We start from the raw sequence: 23,763 nt of genomic DNA on the forward strand, positions 1-23,763 counted from the left end.
TATTTTTCTCAATATTGTATCATATTGTCAGAGTTTATGGTGTATCATTTAATCAGTCAATCAATGGCCACTCAACCCTTTTAATAGCAGAAAAAATAGTTTCCAGCCAATCATACACACAAACTTAAACAAAGACGCTAATATACGGCAGAAGGATATTGTTGAGGCATTAAACAAGGTTTTTATTAATGAGTGACATTCAAACTTTTACAACTGACACTGGCAAGGTTTGCATGCACACTATCCTGGTGATCAGGTTTTTGGAGTATCCTGGTTCTGTGTTGTATATTTTAACATCTTATCCTGGTTTCGGAAAGTCTTCAGAACTCCTGTCCCACTGCCTCAATGGCTTATGTTGGTGTAGGTGAATACAGCTATAGGTTTCTGTTTTGCCTTTTTTTGTCTATAGGATACCAACTTTGTGCCAGTGTTTTGGTCTCAAATGTCAATCCAAATACCAGGCTAATACCCACTAATATAATACCCAGGAAGATTTTTGGTGTTTTTGATACCGTTCGTTTTGTTCGAGTCGAAGCTTATTTGACATATGAGAGGCCTAAACTGACAATGTAGGCCTATGTATCATTTCCATGGTGTAATGGCTTCACTCGTGTCCTGACGGTTTTCACATAATGGCTAAAGCCGCCATATTGGCCGGGCTAGTAGCTCTTTTATCAATCCTTTCTTCGGGCAGTTAGACAACGCTGTCAGTTTCTATGACGGGGCCGCACCAACCGTTAAAGTTTCACCGTTATAAAGTCGTCTTTTCGGTCGTTCAATGCTGTAACACTCATCCCACCTGTTCGCCTACTAGAGCGCCATTACAACGGAGCACTATGTAGATTGGCCCTAACCTTATAACCAAATGGCAATAGCATTGCATACATTACTGCATAGGCCTATATATATATATATATATATATATATATATATATATATATATATATATATATATATATATATATATATATATATATATGAAAACTGCATTTCATATATCACGTACAGCAGGTCACAATTTTCAGTGTTTCAATAGTTACCATATATTGACCATTAGCGAGTATAACCAAACAAACCAAAGCTCGCCGGATGTTCACAGTAGTTTATAATATGACATTTGTGTTGCTATGTGCCCTGGATAATGACTCTACTGCTGCACCGTTACTAACTCAAATGACGGCAAATTCTGATGTTATTTTAATCTCCAATTTTTATCACTAAAATATACCTAACATATAGCATATTAATTTTAGAGGTACAATTCAACACATGGGTTCCAGTGCAGTACTTTGGTTCGTTTTCAGAAGGAAACTGCGACCTCTAAAGTAGGCTAAGCTAGTGATATAACTGCCGTTAGTTACCGTTAGCATGTCTTCCAACTGAAAATCGGTGAGATATGGGTTTTTGTCTGCGATGCGGCGCTAGCATTATACATTAGCCTAATTATTGATCAACCTGTGCTAATTTTAGGGGGTGGGGGTGATAGTTAAGTTAGCCAACACAGCGGTTCCTTTTCAGAAATAAACTGAGTTGCCTGGGTGAGAAATATAGCAGCCATATTTCTATAACTGAAAATAGGCGAGATGTGTTTTTTGCCTTGGACGCGGCGCTAGCAGTCCCTTGCGCTAGTTACTGAACATCCTGTGCTCACTTCAGGGCGGGTGCCGGGTGGAGGTTTCGTAATCCTGTGGCCGTTTAATAGCTAGCAGTCATACTACGGGACAGCCCCCCGTATCGGGCGTCCAATGGATCGTCCCTGAACGGATGCGGACGTCACAAGGGCCGGCCGGTGTGCCTATGTGCTTTAGGACGAAGCTAGAGTCAGGAGGACCATCTATATCTATAAGGGAACCGCCGAGGTAAGTTACTAACTAATCTAAACGCAGAACCACCCGCTTATATCCTATTGAGACTTTCTCCTATAAAGGCGGTGTACGGTTGATACGCACATGGTCATGTTGTTACAGTTTTTATTGTCCTGGGCTGTCGTATATCCAGCCTTCTGCAGGCTCACAACACAAAGACCGGCTCATACAAATCCCCGGCGATATCAGCCGATAGGCTCGCGAGCCGGGGAGGTTTTGACTTCCTAATAACGATTGCATTTGACTTCAGTCCGTTTCTTGTCGCCGGTTGCTGTAATAACGTGCATATGCGCGGATACTCAGCTGTAATTGCATTTTCTTAAACGGCTGTTGGAGTGCATCACTTTTAGCTACTTGCTTCAATGTAACGTTAAAACGTTAAGATCCCTCATGTGAAACCAACTGCACCATGCATGTAATGTGATATGTTGAAGACAAACCCTGACTATAGAAATTAACATGCCGGTCGGCGTGGTAGTAAGTGTACCACTTGTGGGTACATTGTATTTGTTTTTCCCACAAAGTAAAATAACAACATCTTATGTTGAAGCTCAAGTTTCCTTGTCAGTGAAAGTTGTGCACTGGGGATGTTCGCGGCAAAAAATGGACAACGCGAGATTTCATTTACGCTTTCTATACGTAGAGGAGAAAGGGGAAGAGACACAGCAGCAGCGTGGCTCAAGTGGCTTGTAGCACTCACTGCTCGGTGTCTAAATTATACGACAAGAAAGTGGTGCAAGCAAAAGACGCAAATGTAAAGATTATTTGACAGAAAACACTGAGCCTTTATCCTCCACAGTCAGACAATAGGGATTAGAACCCACACACTGTCTCACCCCCACCCCTAGAAGTCAGTCATGGGGTAAACAATGGCGTTGGCAGTACTGACAGCCATGTTTTTCTAATGAATAACAATGTGAAAATTCCCTTTTGTAGAAAATAAGTTTGGGAAGGGTATGCATGACAGAAAAACGAAGCTGTAGTTCGCAGCATGTATGTCAGTAGTAGATGAGTAATATAGTTGAAGAAACTACAGTGATGGTGGTGGCGTTTGCTCACAGAACATCTGGTTTAGGGTGCACAGTCAAACACAGGATCCAACAAAGCTTTATTACAAACAAATATATTACAAACAAGAACACTAAGGGTAGGCAAATGATTTAATTAATAAAGAAAATAAGGTAATTTTTCTCCCTTACAACACTAAATGCATCCACAATCTTGGCATTTAGGCAATTCTCAGGTGTTATTAGACATATAAATGCAAAACAATAATGTTAACCAAATAAAAAAAAAAGGTTATAAAGGCAAAAAGTCTATATTTGAACTCAAATAGGTTGTCACTTTGCTTTTATCCGAAGCGCTTAATAATTTGCCTCTCTCTCACACACACACACACACCGATGGCAGCAAGCTACGCTGCAAGGTGCTGGCCTAACCATCTGGTGCAAGTTGGGGTTCAGTGTCTTGCCCAAAGGACACTTCGACATGTGGACAGCAGGACGACACGCTCCACCTCCTGAGCCACAGCTGCCCAACAGTCAAAATGTAATTTTATGTTAGGTATAGATGGAAATGTAAAAAAAAAACATTATAGACATGAACGTGGGCTAACTATGGTAGTAATGTTTTTATCTAATCCTTAATTCTTAATATTATAGAAATGTGATTGTTGTTGTTTTCTTTCTTAGAGAGCTGCGAGATGGCAAGTACAGCGGTTGTGACTCCAGACTCCTCCCATGATAAAAGCAGCCGCTTTCATTTGGTGACTTGGGTCAACAACCTGCTGAAGACAAACTTCAAAGATGTGCGGCAGATGGGTTCAGGTGATTCATCAGTATTAGCAGAGCTAATTCAGTTTTTTAATCACGCCGAGCCTCGACAAGTCTTGCATACATGTTTCCTCTGCTGCACGGCGGTGTGTAACCGCACCGTGGCTCTGTGTAGTTGCCTGTGACGGTTTCCTCTCTAAGTTTGTCACGATACCAGAATTTTAAACTTCAATATAATACTAGTACAAAAAACGATACTTCATACCTCTTTCGATACCACGGCAAAGAGAAAAGGAAAGTCCTAGGCACACAAAATAGGATAATTTATTTTTTATTAACAACCTGCACACAGTGCTGGTACAGAAAGAGTCACTGAACAACCATATCGCAGCTGCAGCAATTTCCTGTTGCTGCTTCACATTAAAAGTTTTCCACTGGCAAACCAGCAGGAGGCTTTTACTGTGAAGCAGCTACAGGAAATGCAATGTATTTGTCCCTGAATTAGCGGAAATTTCGTTAGTGGTGTTATTCTTCAATAAAAAATTATCTGCACGACAGTCGGAGCATCAGTCTTAAATATTGCAAGTAAGAATAGTACAAGCAGAAACAGCCATAGTGAGCTGTTAGATGAGGAGCCGTGTTGTGCTGTGGATAAACGCTTGCACCATGCCAGCACGGTCTGAGTGGTCATGGTTGCTCACAGCTCAGCTCGGCGCAGTATTCCCACTGCTATTGAAAAACAGCAACAAAAAAAAAAGTGTTCTTTTGCACAGACAACGCTTTCTGATCTGTCTTTATGTGTGTATAATCCTACAGGTGCATGTCACTGTCAGATCATGGACTGGGTTATTCCTGGCTCTGTTGACATGACCAAGGTGAAGTTTGATGCACAAGGTGAAGATGATTGTAAGCACAACTTCAGTCTCCTCCATGAGGCCTTCAGCAAGAGCGGTATCACAAAGGTGATTTTTCTCTAGTAGAGTAGCATTACCATTTCTTTTTTTACTTCTGTTACTTTTGTTTAAGGAGTTCGTTTCCAAAATCTATAGTTTATAAGGAAAAATAAATCTTACTTACAAGGAGTATGCCAATGTTTTTGCATACCCGTGTGTATTAATTATCATAAGATTATATGTAGCGCCACATTTAAGTGCCAGGAGCAGTGTCTTCCTGGAGTCTCCACTGCTTGTCTGGCAACCACACAGGGACAACAAAGATGACAGAAAGTCGCTGCTCCCGGCCAAAAAATCATTCCAGGACATAACTCCCCGTAAGAGAGTTTCCCCTCGGGGATCAATAAAGTATTTCTGATTCTGATTCTGAACCACAAATTGTGTTTTTATATTTCTCTTTGTGTGCAGATTAAACAAACAAAATATAACATGTTACTTAGCAAGCTTTAGAGGTGCTGGTAGGTGGATGGACAGAGCCAGACCAGCTGTTTCCCCCCGTTTCTAGTCTTTATGCTAAGCTAAGCTAGCCATGTGTTCTTTCTAGCATTGTATTGAGTGTACAGATATGTGAGTGGTGTTGGCCATCTCATATAACTCTCAGCAAGAAGAAGTGTATTCCCTAAAATGTTAAACTATTCCTTTAACCCATCAACTACAAATAATTGACACTAAATAATAACTTTGAATCACTGACTTCAGATGCCGTATTTGGACAAGAATATGTATTCAGGTTTGGTGTAACTGATGGATATCCCTTTTTGGAACAAAGATTTATTTTACAGTATACTGTATCTCTGTTGTTCAATATGGAGTTATATTAATTTCTAAATTTTGTCTTCTTTGTCTTGATTTAGACCATTCCAGTTGAGGAGCTCATAAAAGGGGATTTTAAAAGCAACTTTGAGATCCTGAAGTGGTTCAAAGTTTTCTACACGGCAAATGTGAAAAATGAAGAATACGACCCCGTGAAAGCTCGGGACAGCCACGATATCAGCCCTATTGTGGCATCTATACAATCGCATAAATGTAACTTAACATTTTCTTTCACTGAGATTATAAAATGAGGCGTTATGTTTCGATCATCACGTTTACAGTAGTTGTGCAGTAATCATTTTTCTTCTCTTCCTTTGTCAGGCACGGAAGAGAACGGCACTGTGACGTTTAAAAAGTTCCCTTACTCTGAAAAGTGGAAGGATATTTTTGATTGGGCTGACCATAGTGATCTCGGAGAGCACTATACGTACTGCCGTTCTTGTGAAAGGAACTTGAACACATTTCATAAAGGCCTTGTTGACCTCAGGCGACATGTGGAAACAAACAAACACAAGAAAAGGGCTCAAAGACAACGCTCTGAGCCGCTGCCCTGTAGCGACGCAGCCATTCGGTTTATTCATAAACACTGTTACACTGGCTTTACTAAAGGTGAACAGGTGTCTAGACATTTTGCACGCTGTAAGCTGGGGTTGCAGTACCCCAAAGATATCACATCTGTTTGCCAACACACTCCGTACTGTGTATACATTTATGGAGAGGTAACACTGGGAAAGGATGACACTGTCTCCGTGGTCCTTGTCGGGTTTTTTGATGTTGAAGCCTCCAGGCACTGCATCCGATTTCTGGATGCTCTTCAGTCAGTGGGTGGTGCAGGAGATCAAACGGCGGCGGCAGTGGTGGAGACCTTGAAGAAATTCGGGTTACCCACAGATAATCTTGTCGCTGTTTATTCTGATGGTAATGGTGCGGCCTCAGAGCAGATCTGCTCGCAGCTCAGGGAACTCAACCCGAACATAGTAGCCTTAGGAGGGCTGTACACCATCGCTGATGCTGCTTGCCACGCTGGGGTTAAGGAGCTCACCAATCAGGCTCAAGAGTTGATGGCAGATATCCATGCTCACTACTCCTCATGCTCTGCCAAGAATGACAACCTCAAGGCTCTTTTTGGCTCAGATGTCAGTGCGGACAGTCCATCATTTCATCTCAACACCAGCTGCCTTAAGTTCTACCTGTTAGTCACAAAAATCGTGGAAATATGGACAGATCTGATATTGTACTTTAAGTCTAGCGACAAGGACGATGACAAAGCCAAGTTAATCTGCTCCCAGCTGCAGGACCCCAAAGTCAGGGCAACATTTATGTTCCTGGAGCAGGCCCTGAAGCCTCTGCACAGTTTCCAAAGACATCTGCAGACACACGACGGGGCTGCCCGAGCTGATATGCTGCTCATCCTAGAGGAAGCCAGCAGCCTGCTGTCCACCTACACCTCCTACTTCCTTCATCCTCAAGCTGCTGTTCGCTTCATCAATGAACGTGATGCCCAAATCCTTAAGGACAAGAAATTCCACCTGTCAAGCCCTGAATTCAATCTGGGTGGGAAAGCTGTGGAAGACTTCCTGAATGAGTCTGAGGCTACAGAAGCACTGCCACTGTTAAAAGAGGAGGTGACGTCTTTCTACGTCGCACTCACAGGTATCATTGCGGAGGAGCTGCCTCTAAGTGAGGTGGTGCTAAGGAGCATAGCTCAGCTGCTGAACCCCCAGAGCCGGCTGGAAGTGACAGGGAAAGCAGTAGGGGAGCTCGGGACCACTCTGGGAATCTGCAGCTCCCCCGAAGAGGTCAACCAGCTCACGAATGAATTCCTTGAGTATCAGCTGGCTCAGGAGGGAAAGAGTGAAGAGGGAGAGAAGGACAACTCAGCAGTGGTTTCACTGGAGAAACACTGGGCCAGCGTACTGAAGGACGCCAAGCCAACCTCAATCTTCAGGAAGCTTGTTTTGACCCTATTGTCTCTGCCCTGTCTTCCACTTGAGGCTCAGCAGGTTTTTTCTCAGGTATGTAAATGGCGGAACCGCATCAACATATTTTGTCTGTGTTTAGGTTTCGCGTGTTTTAATTATTTTTGTGCACTTCCTGTATTTCCTGTCTCAGGCCCTGATGAATGAAGATGGTGCACTGCTCTCCGAGAGTGAAGCCTTAACAGAAAGCGAGTTTGACGTCACGTCCGACAGCGCTCTCTCTGACAGCACCAGCAACAAGGACTCCTCAGTTCACACCGAAGGTAACAAGAAAGATAATCCATCAGGTAAATCAAACAAGGAAGTTAAATTTGCATCTAACTTAATTTAACAATCTGACAAATAAACCACCTTTCATGGGATGATAATGATTCGTATGATGCACCTCACATGTTATTTACACTTTTATCTTATTTCTAGAACTGAATGGCCTTAATGTGAGAGTGAAGCCATGTCAAGTCCGCCTTACAAAGATAAATCGTAAGTAAAACAATTTTTTTACTTTTTATTTGCATAATTTACACTATTTTAAGAAAAACACCTGGTATGTTATTATTAAAGTGTAATTTTACTCTTATACATTTATTTTGTAAAATGAAGTAAATCTTACTGTAGCTTTTTAGCTGTGAAAAGTGAAACATTTATAATATACAACAATTTACAATATTTTGTAATGAGGGATCCCATCCCCATCCAGATTTCCAGTTTTAACTTGTCAGAATGCAGTTATCATATCTCTGATCTCAGCACTAAAACATACTAAAATACTGTTTCCTTCCAAAGAGCAAAGTAATGAACATGGAGGTGCACATGGAGAGAATGGCGCCTCGTGGAAAGAGGTAACAGAGTTTCTCTTCTGCTTCTTAATCTATTACATCTACTTGGGAAAGAAGCAACCTGCTTAAAAAGGCTAGATTTTTAATGACAAATAGGTCTCGGTTGAAAAATATATTTTTGCTGCATCATATGTGGCTTCATTTAAAATTCCAAGTTGCCACTTTTGTAAAGTGAATCTTCCACTCTTCATTCCTTCTCATCTAACAGTCTGTCTCCCTTTACTTACCTCTTTTCATCTTTATGGCCAACATAATCACTGGTATGATGAGGTGCAGATTGCCCCTATATGAAGGTGTGTGTGTTTGTGTGTGTGTTTTGGTGTACATTTGCATGTGCATGATATTTGAGTGTGTAATGGGAGTGTGTTGTCTCTCAGGGGACCAGTAGGGGAAGTTTTGGCTGGGAAAGCAGCCTCCGCCAGAAGCCACAGGCCCGTACAGTGTTTCAGGCTGGTGCTAGCACCTGGTCCAAACCCGTAGATCTTGATAAGGACAGCAAAAAGGGTCTGGAGTCCCAAGAAGAGGTGGTAGGTATACTCAAGTATACTACCGGAATACCCCTGGGCCGTCACAGGCCTCTCTGACCTCTGAAATGCTACTAAAACATACTCAGTGGTTTACCGTACAACATGACACAATGACAAACACGAGTATCTGACTGCATGATTACAACTAGGGTTGGATCAAATCTGTCTAGGTTTTGCTTTAAAAAAATGTAAATAACAAAAAATAACAACTTTATACTAAAATCCAAAGAATTAAAATAAAATATTTAGTTAGTGATTTTTTTTACTGCAAAACCACATTAAAAGCAGAAAGTAAGTGTTACCCAAGTAGCTAGGAAGCTCATCAACACATACTGGATAAGTGTTAATTTTAGCAAAAACTTAAAGGGGCCCTGTGGAGTTTACATTCAGTGTTACTCACCAAAACGCATTGTGTGTATCCTTAAGGTCTAACAAACATGTTGAGTGCATTTCCTTCATCATCAAACATTTGCAAAGCTGATTTGCTGAAGTTCATGTTTGCTCATGGTCCAAAAACAGGCAAAAGTCTAAACTAGGCAGGCATATGAAAATAGCCAAACTTATCCAAAAGGGGTCAGGCTGAGGGGCAAAAGTCCAATGGGAAGGCAGGGAATCATGCAGGCAAAGTCAAACAGGCAGAACAGATGGCTGGAAAGCTAAAGCGGAAGCAATAGACAATCTGGCAAAGAGTGAATGAGAATGGGCCGGTATAGATATTGCAGGGCTGGTGGGAACAGGTGTGCAGATAGGCTGGGGCGGTCAGGTGAGGTACTGCAGGGCAGGAGGGAGTGGCAGGATCTGAAATGACAGGGGAGTTAGTACGTGCACATGCATGAGATAAACAAAACAGGGGCCCACTTATTGAAAAGCAGGTCCATAGCGCTACTAGAGGTCTAAAACTCCACAGAACCTTTAAATGAACTTAAATTAAGGCTAGATTGGTTACATGCAATGTTACATTTCACATAAAATGGAATCATATCTGTCCTGTGAGACAACTGAGTGACGAACATCAACAACACTTACTGTGTGGATTGCCCTTTAGACTCTGAGCTTAACAAATGATGGAAAATGGAATCCAATCCTACCTCTAACACACCGTCATTTCAGATTCATCATTCGCTTTGTTCATGTGGTGCCAAGTCAAATTAGAAAAAAGGCAAAAGTGGGATAACACATCCTCTCAAGCATTATGCTGGCTCCCATGTTTAAATTCAATTGAGATAATTTAGTTTGGACCTACAGTGGAAAAGGCGTGGTCTTGTTTGTTACTGGATTTTTGGATTAGTCATTATATTTCAGTATATTATGCTGCTTTGAACAAAGCGAATGTTTGTATGTTAACAATGATGGGGGGCTCTCTTGTTTCTTGTTTTTAACACATTTTCTCCTCTGTGTCACCTGAAATTAAATATCAAAAACAATGATGATGCAAGTGATTGGTGGTAAATTTTGAAATACCTACCATCAAATACAGTTATACCGTAGTCATGTTTTATCCTTAAGAAATACACAGGTCCTCACCTAAATTACCTTTTACCTTTGACTTCTTTCTGTTTTAAATGTGGTTGACTTTCAGGCAGATGAGACATCACCACCCAGTAAACCAACACCAAGAGGACGACAGAAACATGCCTACCAGGTAATAAAACAGTTACAGGAAAAAGTCCACAATACAGATGTTCTCAAAGTCTGCTGATCAGACATCATAGAAAATATCTGTGTTGGATATTAATATTTATTTTGAATCATTTTTTGTACGTCTGCAGGATGGAAAAGGGTTTCTGACAGGAGAGCTGGTGTGGGGGAAAGTGAAGGGGTTTTCCTGGTGGCCTGGGATGGTGATGCCATGGAAAACCAAGTCGGCTCCCCCGGGTATGCGGAGGGTGGAGTGGTTCGGAGATGGGATGTTCTCAGAGGTAAGAAGTACAGTGCATGTGCTCAAGCTGCAGAAACACTTCACGTGTGTTAAATTGGATTTTTACATCATCATCATCACCGCTTTCTGTTGCAGATCTATACCGACGTCCTGCTGGCATTTAGTGCCTTCACTAAGTGCTTCTGCAAAAATTCCTTTGCCAGCTTGCCGATATACAAGGAAGCCATCTACCAGATCATCGAGGTAAACTGTCACAACATAAAAACATTTTGTACTACATCGTGTTTTCTCAACTTTTTTCAGGCCCACCAATGTAACTTCGTAGTATGTTACACAATGTTGTACTACATTTAGCTATGGTCAGACTCAGGGAACTACAACTAAATGACCTTCATGACTTTGGTCCCATAATGTTGTGTGGTGCTTCTCATGACAAATGTTTGTTCAACTCAAAGCACTTCTCATCTCATCAATACTGACATCATAATTCAGAGCGGTCATTTGTACCTTTTTTCTTTGTGACTGTGAAGAAAAAAGTCCAGGTTCACTCAAAAAATCTCCTTCTGTCTTCACTGGGAGTTTATCAGTTTAATGAGAGGAGTTTGACGTAATGTGTAACACAGTTGTTTGTTATTGTATGATATTGTATGATAACCTTTAAAATATATTCAATACCATTCCACCCTTTCCATTATTCCATCTGTTTCCATCTATTCAAATGCAACCTTCTTAATATGTATTAGTTCTTTTCTCACTGTTATTGTGTTTTATGGTAAGAGATAATTGCAGCTTTATCAGACAAGTTTCAACCGACTTTGAAACACATGAGTAGAAAGTTGGCTACAGCAGCTATTTGGCTGTTCTTTGACTTTAAATTGGATAAAATCTGAAGGTTTGCTCATTAGAACCAAACTGTGAGCTTTTTTCTATGAAAAGTTATTTAACAAATAATGGAAACAGAATAATGAAACATAAACTGTCTCCCAACACTTTCAAATAGCTGAGTGATCATTTGGCCCTCTTAATAGGAACAATGTCCATTTTGCAAACATCAAAGATGTTTCATGTATAATGGTGAATGTGTTAACTTAGGAAATGTTTGTAATCTACAGTTGGCAAGTGAGCGATGTGGGAAGTCTTTCACTGAGGCGGAAGGAAATAAAGAAAAAGAGCTGAAGCTGATGCTGGACTGGGCTTTTGAGGGATTTCTGCCTACAGGACCTGAAGGATTCGTACCTCCTGGTAGGTGCACATTTTTAAACGTTTACTTATTCACTAATGATTAGATTTACAGAAAGCCTCAGGGAGTAGACCGGTTCAGACAGTGCCAATGTGGCTCTATAAGTAACTTCTTTTTCATGGAGTTTATCAAAAGATGCTTCTTAAACACACATTTTGTTTTTCATGAAATTTCTCTTGATTCCATCTTTTTCTGGTCTTTTAGATTCTGCTGCACATCATGATTCTTCTGACTCTGCCCTATCTGACTACCAGCCTCCAGCAAAAAGGAAATATGTTATTAAAAATAAGGCAAATGCACCCGTCATCACCTATAACAGAGGTTTGTATTAGTTTTGCTCATTTGTTTTGCACGTTTACTCTATAAACATAACAACAAACTCTCATGAAAGTAAAAGTTTGCATTCATAGGTTTCATGTTATTATGATCATTATTTTTCCCTATCTGTGATTTGTTTTGACATTTTACTTTACAGAATCAATTACAGAAAAGGTCAAAGAGAAAGGCAAAAACATTGAATGTAAGTTTTGTGTGAGAGTATTGAAGAAGTTTGTGATTTAAAATATTCTTTGATATAAACAAAATTCTTATTTTTAAAGAGGTAATGGTTTGTTATTTCAGATTTTTGTTTGTCTTGTGGATCATCTGAGATTGAAGTGCAGCACCCGTTGTTTGAAGGTGGTCTTTGTCTAAGATGCAAGGTAATCTAACAACCCGATGATCTATCTCTGTCTACTTTATGTGGTCTGCTTTACTCCATCCCAGCCCAGTTTGTGAATGTCTAACCTCCATCTGAAACACAGCTGCTATTAACACCCCAAATGCTGCAAAACGACCTGTTTGCAGGAGAACTTCACAGAGACACTGTATCGCTACGATGAAGATGGTTACCAATCGTATTGCACCGTGTGCTGTGCCGGCTTGGAGGTCATTCTGTGTGGCAACGCCAGCTGTTGCAGGTAAACACTGCTCAGGTGTTATCTCTCTCAGGGCAGACCAGTATATTGATGTTTATTGTTTATCACTGTAAACTTAATATTTTGAATCATGAAACTAAAATAATAAGATAATAAGATGTAAACAGGAAGTATAATGTTGCTATGGATTTAGTGAGTTCTGCAATGGGCTATGAAGCTTGAGCCCTATTTTTTTAGCCTATATTTGTTTTTACATTTTGGCAAATTGGCACCATTAAAAGTATGTCGAATTAGCTATCAGCAGTTCTTGTTTGCAGTGTACCTATGTATGTACAGACGACTATCACTGGATTACTTTGATACTGAAGAAAACTTAAAAACGTGATGAATTTAAGCAACTTCTGGAGTTATAAGGAGCAATTTTATATGATTTCTTTGTGGGTTTATGGATATTTATTGATGTGATGGACATTGAAAATAATGATATCCCCAGAAAGTGTAAGTCACACTGAATATAAAAATACAGTGTATCATGTCCATGTGTTCAGATTCGATTGAGTTGTGACTCTGAGAAGGATATTTTTGGCGCAAATAGAAGCAATCGGGCGCAAAGGGTTTTTAAAGTACCTTAATTGAGCTTATAATGAAATTTGGTAGTTGTCCTCTACCTAAACAGAAAGAAAAATTGTTCTAGTTGTCCTGAAGTGTATTTTTGTCCACATTCCACCCTGAATTTCAACTTTCTAAATGACTAATATATAAGAAATAGCAATGATGGCCAGTGAACTCTGGTTATTCTCTGTTACCTACATTCGTATGGCTCATGCTAACCGCTCTATTTCTTTTTTGTGTCTGCACAGGTATCATTTTCTCATTCACATGTATGTTCTCGGGTGTTCTCTGTCTCTCTCAGATGTTTCTGTAAGGACTGCCTGGAGATCCTGGTGGGCCCGGGAACCTTTGACAAGCTGAAAGATATTGATCCCTGGAGCTGCTACATCTGCAAGCCGTCACAGTGCGACGGAAACCTCAAACTCAGACCAGACTGGAGCGTTAAGGTTCAAGACTTCTTTGTCAACAACAGCGCCATGGAGTTTGTACGTACCACACTTTACTCTCTCATTAAATTTTTCTACACTGGCGATGAGTGAAGAGTTGTTGTTCGGTTCAGTTTGACGGGTAAACTACATGATTCCACTGCTGTTTTATTGTTTCCGTCTTATTTACATACAATAATTTATGCTTTTAGTTGTAGCAGGTATGTGAGTGAGGCTGCAAATTAATTCTCATCTTTGTTTTAGATGTCCTGTATGTTTGTTAAAGTGAGGTGATGTTAAATTAGCAAATGTATCCCCATACTATCAAATTGGGTAAGAGAAAATGATTAGGGCTGCAACTAACAGTTATTTAAATTACTGATTTATCTGCTGTTTATTTTAACGAGAGAATACTAGGTGTATGACTTAAACAATTAATTTTATGTCGATCGACTAATCGATTAATCAACTAATTGTTTCAGCTCAAAACGTTCCACTCGTGCATTCGAAGTGGGAAACATCACATTTAGTGACAGGTTTTGGTGGTGGTCCTTGTACACCCGCTAGTCAAGATTTATTATATTTCTCCACATTACATATATGAAATATATGTAATATGTAATATATGATTAATATATGAAATTAACTAGTTTTCAAGTGTCTCTTGCTGCATATGCTGTTATATAACTGACTGGTGCGGTGGTACTGAAATTTGTCTATTTACTTTTTTTTTTATCCCAGGAGCCTCACAGAGTTTACCCCTCCATCCCTGCTGATCAGCGCAGACCAATCAGAGTGCTCTCGCTTTTTGATGGCATTGCAACAGGTTGGTTCATCATGTCATGTGACAGTCCTGTAAACTCAGACAAACTCATCCAGGCTCTGTGATGTTTTGTTAATACATACTGCTGAAGAGGAGCCTTTGGAACCTGAACCTTAAATACAATTTTAATGGGGAAAATGGAGAAAAGTCATGGAGTTTCCGTTTACACATAAAATTAGTATATTCCTCTCATCAGTAACCTGCTTTTAACTACTGTGGCATCATGACAGGATACCTGGTGCTCAAAGTCCTGGGCTTAAAGATTGAGCGCTACATTGCTTCAGAGATTTGTGAGGATTCGATCGCTGTGGGGATGATCAAGCATGAGGGAAAGATCGAATATGTCAATGATGTTCGTACCATCACGAGGAAACATGTGAGTACAAGCTGGAGGAAGATTACTAATGTTGTTTATCTGTGTATGCCGCAGCAACCACTGAAAACAAATCTGAACTTAACTTTAACTCCTTCAGCTTGTGTATTTAAGTTCTTTTTACTAATTTATGTGAGTTTGTGTCACAGCAAAGGCTATGAACAATAGAAAAATATGAACTCAGCTTAAGCTCTGTAGTTGTGTGTTGCAGCTGGCTGAATGGGGTCCATTTGATCTTCTGATTGGAGGCAGTCCGTGTAACGACCTGTCCATGGTCAACCCTCTTCGAAAAGGATTATTTGGTATGCAGCTTACAAAGTTTTGTTAAAGGCATTTTTGCAGCTGTGCATGCTGAACAGTAAACAAGTACTTACTGATAAAATACTGGAGAAAATATGGTCCCAGTAGGTTTCAGCATCCTCTACACACATAAACTCTTCTTTAACGAATCTCTCTGCTTATCTCTCTCTGTTTGTCCTGCAGAGGGCACTGGACGGCTCTTTTTCGAGTTCTACCGAATTCTGACCCTGTTGAAGCCGAAGGAGGGCGACGATCGTCCGTTCTTCTGGTTGTTTGAGAACGTGGTTTTCATGAGTGCCAACGACAAATCAGATATCTGCAGATTCCTTGAGGTGATTAAATTTGATTAGCGGTGAAAGTATCCTCTCAGCCTGATGGCAGGGAGCAGACTGCATTAAGTTTTGTTGCTCATTATTTGTGTTCTCCCGGGGGTTTTTTCAGTGTAATCCAATCCTTATCGATGCAGTGAAAGTCAGTCCTGCTCACAGAGCACGATATTTTTGGGGAAACCTCCCTGGCATGAACAGGTACATACTGATACACAATCTTATTCCTTTCTTCATGCATATTCTCACACAGGAAGACAAAAATGTATTCCTTAAAAACCTTTGTTCAGTTGACATTCCTATCTGCGTTTCTCTTTAGACCTCTCGCTACAGCTCTAGACGACAAAGTGGCCCTCCAGGATTGTTTGGAAGTCGGACGCAAGGCAAAGGTAGAAGCATTTAGTTTGCTGTGCTTAAGATAGATGATAACCTGAAGAGCCTACACTCTTGTAGTCTGTTATTGTTGAAGCAACTAGGAAACAGGGAATCTGCAGGTCTTGAAATGTCTTAAAAAGCATTGAATTTATTTTCCTCAAAAAAAACTTAAAAAGCCTTGAATTTAATGTACAGAAGTCTTAGATATTTTTTCTTGTCTGCCGTAGACAGAAATGTTAGTTATAAAATGTTTTTGTATCTGATTGCGGGCTGTTGGGAGACATTTTACACTTATAAATTAAAAATGGGATTGTTTTAACAGTAGATTGTGTGTGCAGGAGGCTGTTCAGTCCATAATGTTATCAGACACTTAGTATAACAATCTGAGCTTGTCAGTGGCTAAAACAAGCACTTTTAGTGGACGTACTTTTGATGGGCTAATTGCCCACAAGGATTACGTTCCAACCATTGCAGCCCGTTTTACATTTGACCTATTAGTCATTTAGACCCCAAAATATGTAAAAATAGGGCCCAGGTTTTGTTATATACTGCTGGGACGTACTGAAAAAATGTGTCCGCGCTGGTTTTCCATCATACTTTGGCCGGTATGATCGTGAAATAGGTATTAAATTGTATTCTAAGTGGTATTGAAAAGGTCTTAAAAAGTCATTAGTTTGACTCTCAACAAATTATTCTTAAAATGGTTTAACACCCTGATTCTGACGTCGTCTCTTCCTGCAGTTTGACAAAGTCCGCACCATCACAACAAAGTCTAACTCTATAAGGCAGGGGAAGATGGGGCCACTACCGGTCAACATGAATGGAAAGGAGGACTACCTGTGGTGCACCGAAATGGAACAGTAAGCATTTGTGGAAAATATGTTCATGTAAACTGTTTACATCACACGCTACTGTAGATGGCACACGAAAAAGAAGAAAACACTCAACACATTAGACAAAAGTCAAAGGCTTTCTGTTCCAGAAAGCAGGGTTAACAAACTCTGAACCTAACCCTGAACTCGAGTTTACCAGGGATGCCACCGAACCAGTTCTAAATCAGTAATAACCCGGAGTATTTTTAAGGTTGGTTCTTCTATTGGCCAGGGAGTGAGATTAGCAGAGGGGAAAACATGGTTTTGGTGTAATGTGCCTGTGTTTGCATGAGGGCCAAGAGGCCGAGGCATAGAGAATAAATGTGGAAACATTTTACTCAAGTTGACGACAACTTTGCTCGCCACTGTAAGTGCAATAAAATCGTCACGGGGGAAAAGCCAATAAGAGTTCTATGGACACAACTTAGTCCATGACTATGTTAACAAGGCAGGCCACCTCTGGGTTGTGACCTTGTAACACATATTAGGTTATTTGATTATTTTTTGTTAACATTTTCCATGTGGTTGACTCGTTTAGGATCTTTGGCTTCCCCAAACACTACACGGACGTGAACAACATGGGCCGGATGCAGAGGCAGAAAGTCCTGGGTCGCTCCTGGAGTGTCCCTGTTATTCGTCACCTCTTCGCTCCGCTGAAGGATTATTTCGAATGTGAATAACGACTGTGAACAGAACCATCGCTCTCATATCAGAGAGGCAGCGGTAAACCTACTGCCTTATCCTGCCCTGCATTACTAGGTAGTTCAAACTCTCCTTTTTCTCTGAAAGACTAAATTTAGTTTTTACTATTTTGACTTTTAGAAGTGTTTCCTCATGAGCTCCTTTAATCTTGTGAGTTGTCAGTCATCCACGATCCACTATCACCAGCAGGCAACGACACTTTATTTTCTGGTTTCCTTTGATAAATGATGGTGCTGTGATCAAACAGTAATGTTGTACAGAACATGGGCCTGAAGCACGAAGCGAGATTAGACGGTCAGCCAGCTATCTTTGGGCTTCACTCAGGTTTTCCAGTATCACGAAGCTGGCTCACTTTTAATCGGGGTAATTAATCACCATGGTAACTTGCTGGCCAGCTAACCTGCTACAGAGCATGTTAACTTCAGAGATCAAAACCTGCCAACCTGCCAGAGACATGTTTATAGCTCAGTAGAATCACTTTGCCTACCATGATAATTATGTCAGAGAGAGAAGAAACAATTTTGCAAAATTAAAAACAGGACTTTTAATAAACAGAGAGATAGTTATTGCACTATCAGCCTAATGAATGGCGATTATAGCTGCATATTAATTGTGCGCTCTTGTTAATTAGCTCAGTAAAATATAAATGCAACATTTTGGTCACATAGACCTTAAAGTCGCTATAATCAATATTTTTACCTTAACAATGGATCAAATTACTGTATAATGTGAAAGGAGTCACTCGTAGTGATGAACCCAAAGAGATCCCTCAGCTCTGGAGAGCGTCTTAGCATCTTTCAGCTGATTGTTTGGTTTTCTGGGCCACAATTTTACTGGTTTGGTTCACTCTCACTGCTCTCATAGTCGTTTTCGGCTTCAGCAGGAAGCCGTTTTTATCTAAAAGGCTCTAAAAACCCACTGTACACTACCTGCTCAGCACCAAACAGCAGACAGGCATGGTTAGAGAGTAGCTGGTGAACACAGTGAAGCATTTAGCAGCTAAACAGCCAGATATATCTCCCTCAGGAGTTGGTAGAGACCAAAAACTGAGCTAAAAGAGAGTGAATATTGGACTTACATTCATCAGGTGGACCATAGACAGACAAATATATATACAGTCTATGAGGTGGACACACACGACTCCAAATTAATGATAATATGATAGACAAGTTCACCATATCAACTTAAAACGTGACGATATGTCAATGTTGTGTGTATAGCTTGTTTCCGCTGTCCCCAAAAATTAGTTATTGCAGGTTTAATTTATTTACTTCAGGCCTTATTTTGACTGTCTATACTTTACTTTCTGCTTTGCAAAAAGGAATAGCTTTACTTTAACTGTTTTTAAGCATCATGTATCATCTACCCATAATAGTTTGTTCATCATCATCTATTCTAGGTTACTGAACATGTTGAAAATGCCTTTATACTTGTAAATACACTTATTTATAGCCTTACTTTTCATATTTGAATATTATTCGTACTATTTCTACAACTTCTTATTCTACTCTTATTATTCTTATTCTACTCTCATTGTAGTATATATATATATATATATATATATAGATATAGATATAGATATAGATAACCAGCCTCAAGATACAAGATGTTAGAAGCCAGGTAACCCAAAGAGAGCCGTTGAACTTGCTTCGTGATACAGGCCCCAGGTCTCTACCTCAACACGGATATATTGGTTAAAAATCTGCAGTTACACTTTTTTATCCTGTATTTAATTTATGAATCTGAAAAAAACGTTTTCTTTACATGACCTGTATTTTAATGTGTAATCTTACCAGGGATTTTAAGTCTGATCTAATCATATTCATCATTAGCTGTTGATTAATTTTATTGTTTTTACTAAACAATCCATTAGCCAGTTTTTTCATCTAATTAATATGTTTTTATCCAAATTACATTAATCTCACTGTGGTGCACCAGTGATTTTGTCCAAAATGACCTCACTGGTTTTGCACCTTTTTTCTTTTCTTTTTTTTATAAGGAAAGCTATTTATACAAGTCCAAAAATATTTTGTGTCGACGCATTGAGAACAAACTGTTGTGAGTGTTATCAGTACTTCAACTGGAGTGTCTCCAACATTACTGTAGTAAGAACAATACTGCAGAGCTCTGACTTAAACATGATGTACAGTGTCTTCTAACGTAGGAGACGTTTACTTATAGGATCATAACAATGGCTTTGCACATTGTTTAAGAGCATTTATTATCGTGGCTTCATTTTATAATAGCAAGACCAACATGTATCTTCCACGGGGTCAAACAATGAATAAGTAAGAACAAGATACTAATCAAAACATACATGTACTGTACATATAGTATGGATTTTTTTGGTTTGGTTTGTTTGTTTTTAAGCAATGTATGAAAAATAAAAAAGCCCTAATGAAGAGGGGAGAAATGTAAAAAATTATGATAGTAGATAGAAATTGTAAAAAACGAAAATAAAATAAAGCAATAATGAAAAACACAAAATAAAAAGAATCAAATAATCAATCAATCAAATAATAATAATAAAATTAAGAAGAATTAGAGAAAAAATAAAGAGGAAATTATGGGGGGGAAAAAACAAAAGATGAGAAACCAGCATCTAATTCAATTAATAAAAAAGGTGAATAATCAATACTATCATTGAGGCCGGGATGTATTGAGGCTCTGCTTGAACAAAATCCAAAATATTTCACTGTCTACTAGACTAATTTCAGCCATCACCAACAGGGGGGGCGTTAATGGCTGTAATGACTACTAAATGCAGATCACCATTTTTTAATCATGTTGCCACGGTGATGAAGGCTTTTAAACTTTTGTCCTTACACGAAGCAGTGAGCTTTGGACAGCCCACCTGTGTATCAGGACCAGCTGCTCTGAGTTTCACCTCTTTCAGATCAGATCACTTCATCTGCAAAGTCGTGACAGGCAAGTTTTCAGTATTTTTTGACATTTCATAAAACAAACAATGAATAAATTTTTTGAAGAAAAAAAAAACACGCTAGAATGAAAATAACTGTTATCTGCAGCCCTAATATTTTTGTATTTTGGACTGTTGGACAAAACAAGACATTAGATGGCATTTTTCACTGTTTACTGATATTTTATAGTCCGAACAATTCATTGATAAATCAAGACAATAATTGGCAGATTAAACAGTAATGAAAGTAATCGTTATTTGCAGCCCTGCTATAACATCAAAGTGTTTTATTAGGAATATGGTCAGCAGTAATGTTTATGTAGCATACATGCTAAACTGGTATGGTCCTTTAAATCTCAGTGAGACACGACCCCTTAGTTTGAATGTAATCTGTGCTTTTTCTTTTCTAGATGTTTGGTTTGGTCTTTTTTTAAATGACAGCTTTTGTAATTCTCTTAAAACAAATCAACAGTACTGTTCAGGTGTCCCTAAATGACGATTTTACGCACACCTGTGTTTTTATTGTTCAAATGGATCATGTTAACTGTACCAAAAGTTAAGGTGCTGAATCAGTTAGCTTCCTGTGTTTGACCACTACTCGCTGTACTGTATCTGTTCACTACATGCATGATGGACAGGCCTACAGTGAGATCAGACTCCTCTGGTGTGCTCGACACCTTTACCTCATTGATTGTTTGTTTGGGACTTTTGATTCCTGATGGTGCTACACTAACGGTGCTACCTTTGCATGTTCAGGGTTTTTTTCACCTCTGCCCTTAATCTGCACCATCTCAAAGTGAACTTTTCTCGTAGGTTGTTGTTTTGCTGTGTGTTGATTGTTCAATTGTGGGTTTGTTTTTATGAAATTACAGAGTGATGTAGGGAGATCTTAGTGCGATGTATAGCCCATTTCCTTGGTGAAAACAACAAATGGCATGTCAGGACACAATGAATAAAAGTGTATGTGGGACTCTAGAAAAAACAGGTCCTGACTCATTTAGCCAAATAAAAATGCAATTTACTGAGCCGAAACATCACGTTTTGAGTTGTTTTATTGCTTCGCCATGACTTATTAAACACTCATAAAGTCAGGACGGAGTGCACTGGAGCCCCTTTTTTAAAATCATTATGTTCATGTTCTTTATTCCAACTTAATGTAGATAATTGGGAAATTATGTTGCAGAACACCTGGAGCTTAGTGGTGCTGCAACATCAGCTGATGGAATAAAAATCAGACCTGCATATCCGTCACTTCTGCTTTTTTTATATACAAATTATTAAACATGTTACACTGGAAGCATCTGTATTCCGTCACAAGAGGTAAACATTGTTCTCCACTGTGCTGCAGTATTTGGGACAAGCTGGGAGAGAATCGGTGGCTGGATCTGGAGACAATAATGACTTTTATTTCACCAGGATAATCCACCCAATATGAATGCGGCTTTCCTGGGAGTGTTACATAAAAACATAACATTAGTGGCCGGTTGTGAAGTCCCCGTAAACAGCACTTTAAGGTATAGAGGGCATAGAAGGAAAATAGTTTTAGTTTAATTTTCTCTTGATATAGTCTTTGATTCAATCCTTTCTAAATGACAGTGAACTCTGTGCTAAGATACACTATTTACATTGATGAACAGACCCTTGTGAAAAACCTTTTGTCGTACTGTGAGGAGAGCCCGGGCCAGCCCTGTGAGGAGTCACACCTTAACTATCATGTGAACCCAACTTGTTCCCGAATCTCAGCCACTCTCCTTTCTGGTGTTTCTAAGTGACACTGTAACCTGTTTTATCCAGGAAAGCCCGGAAGTCAATTCGCCTTTTTTACTTTGTATTGAGCCTATGTAAATCCACTCCGACAGACTTGTGAGTTGGGTCTCTCAGAGGTCCTCCCTCCTGGGGCTGACACAGAATACACATCTTGGGTGCTGGTAGTTTCAATGTCTCTTTTCCTTCCTCAGAGAATTGGCTTAGCCCAGCCCACACCTTTTGTTTAGCTTGTTGTTTCCCGTAACCATCTAGAAACTCACTCATTGTATTGTTACATTGTATTTGACAGCTTTGTTGTGAAATTCTGTCTCCACTGCCTGCGAATAAAACAGAATTGGACCTTTTCTTCTACAATATGGGCAACATGATGCAGTACTGCTGCTGTCCGCTGTGCTGTCAATACCAGACATTTGCAGAAGCTCACATTGATGGAAGAAGTACTCAGATATTTTACTTAAGTAAAAGTAGCCGTACCACAGTGTACAAGTAAAAGGCCTGCATTCAAAACCTTAAGTAAAAGTATGTAAGTATTATCAGAAAAATGGACTGATGTGTAAGCATCACTGGGGCTAATTTCACTACTTGGTTGCTTAACCTATATAATATGTCATAGTTTATTAGTTGATTTATAGGTTGCATTAATACTCTGAATCTGCAAAGTAACCAGTAACTAAAGATGTAGTGGAATACAAAGTACAATATTTCCCTCTGACATATAGTGGAGTAGAAGTATAAAGCAGCACAAAATGGAAATACTCAAATAAAGTACAAGTACCTCAAAATTGTAGGTAAGTACAGTACTTGGATAAATGGTGTGTTAGAGTCTCTCTTTTTGCTATCTATTCATTTACTCGACCTTTCTGACCTGCCTAAGCAAGTTTCAGTTTCTGCTTTGCCTTTCAAGCCTCAGTCCTAGTTAGAAAAATAACATGTCATCTAAAATTATTGATTTTTAAGTTCACAGTGCTATAAAGAGTGAAAGGACACTTGGAAACTGATTATATTTCCCAGGGTTTCAGTATCCTTTCCATCTGAGAAGGAGTGGGACTCTGGTTGGTTGGTTTTACGTCCAGTTTTGTCGCTCCAGGCACTTCTTTTCCCTCCTGAACGAGTCGCATCACCTCCGCAAAGGAAAGCTGCGTCGCCTCCGTCTCTGCAGATGTTTCTGCTGTCTGGTTTTTACTGATAGCAGAGTCTGAATCTGAAAGTGTCCTCTGGTGCAGCTGCTCAACACCGCAGTCCACTGGCGTCACATGAGGAGAAGCAGAGCGCCACTGTTTGTAGCTGGTCCGGTCTATCGGCTCCACAAACCTGGTGATGACGGAGAAGAGAGGGATGATGACAGTTTTAATAAAGTTGGGGTTTGAAGGGAAAAGACAAACAAGGATTAATTTCCTGTGGTATTATAAATTAAATTAAAAGAATATAAATAAGGTCATGATATAAAAATGTAACCTGTAATGCAGTGGTGGAAAATAACTAAGTAC

The 23,763-nt window shown here is 39.6% G+C and overlaps 1 protein-coding gene across 6 annotated transcripts; it reads left to right on the forward strand.

The window, feature by feature from the left end:
• The first annotated feature begins 1,701 nt into the window (after positions 1-1,701).
• On the forward strand, positions 1,702-21,541 carry dnmt3ba (DNA (cytosine-5-)-methyltransferase 3 beta, duplicate a). 6 transcript variants are annotated; one of them, XM_044210754.1, is made up of 27 exons: positions 1,723-1,859; positions 3,276-3,413; positions 3,557-3,691; positions 4,454-4,599; positions 5,445-5,616; positions 5,725-7,418; positions 7,516-7,669; positions 7,803-7,862; positions 8,166-8,221; positions 8,596-8,745; positions 10,325-10,387; positions 10,515-10,664; positions 10,760-10,867; positions 11,737-11,866; positions 12,069-12,185; positions 12,340-12,384; positions 12,486-12,565; positions 12,711-12,823; positions 13,695-13,878; positions 14,560-14,644; positions 14,872-15,017; positions 15,226-15,316; positions 15,498-15,646; positions 15,756-15,841; positions 15,960-16,029; positions 16,757-16,875; positions 17,426-21,541. In XM_044210754.1, the coding sequence occupies exons 3-27, from the start codon at positions 3,568-3,570 to the stop codon at positions 17,565-17,567; spliced, it is 4,434 nt and encodes a 1,477-aa protein (XP_044066689.1). In that variant the 5' UTR covers positions 1,723-1,859; positions 3,276-3,413; positions 3,557-3,567; the 3' UTR covers positions 17,568-21,541. The 6 variants fall into 6 exon arrangements, with proteins under 6 accessions (XP_044066688.1, XP_044066690.1, XP_044066692.1 ...); XM_044210753.1 differs by lacking the exon at positions 3,276-3,413 and having other exon boundaries at positions 1,702-1,859; XM_044210755.1 differs by lacking the exon at positions 3,276-3,413 and having other exon boundaries at positions 1,702-1,859; positions 7,516-7,645.
• The last annotated feature ends 2,222 nt before the right edge of the window (positions 21,542-23,763 follow it).

The sequence above is a fragment of the Siniperca chuatsi genome, linkage group LG10 (assembly GCF_020085105.1).
Source record: "Siniperca chuatsi isolate FFG_IHB_CAS linkage group LG10, ASM2008510v1, whole genome shotgun sequence".
Classification (NCBI taxonomy): domain Eukaryota; kingdom Metazoa; phylum Chordata; class Actinopteri; order Centrarchiformes; family Sinipercidae; genus Siniperca; species Siniperca chuatsi.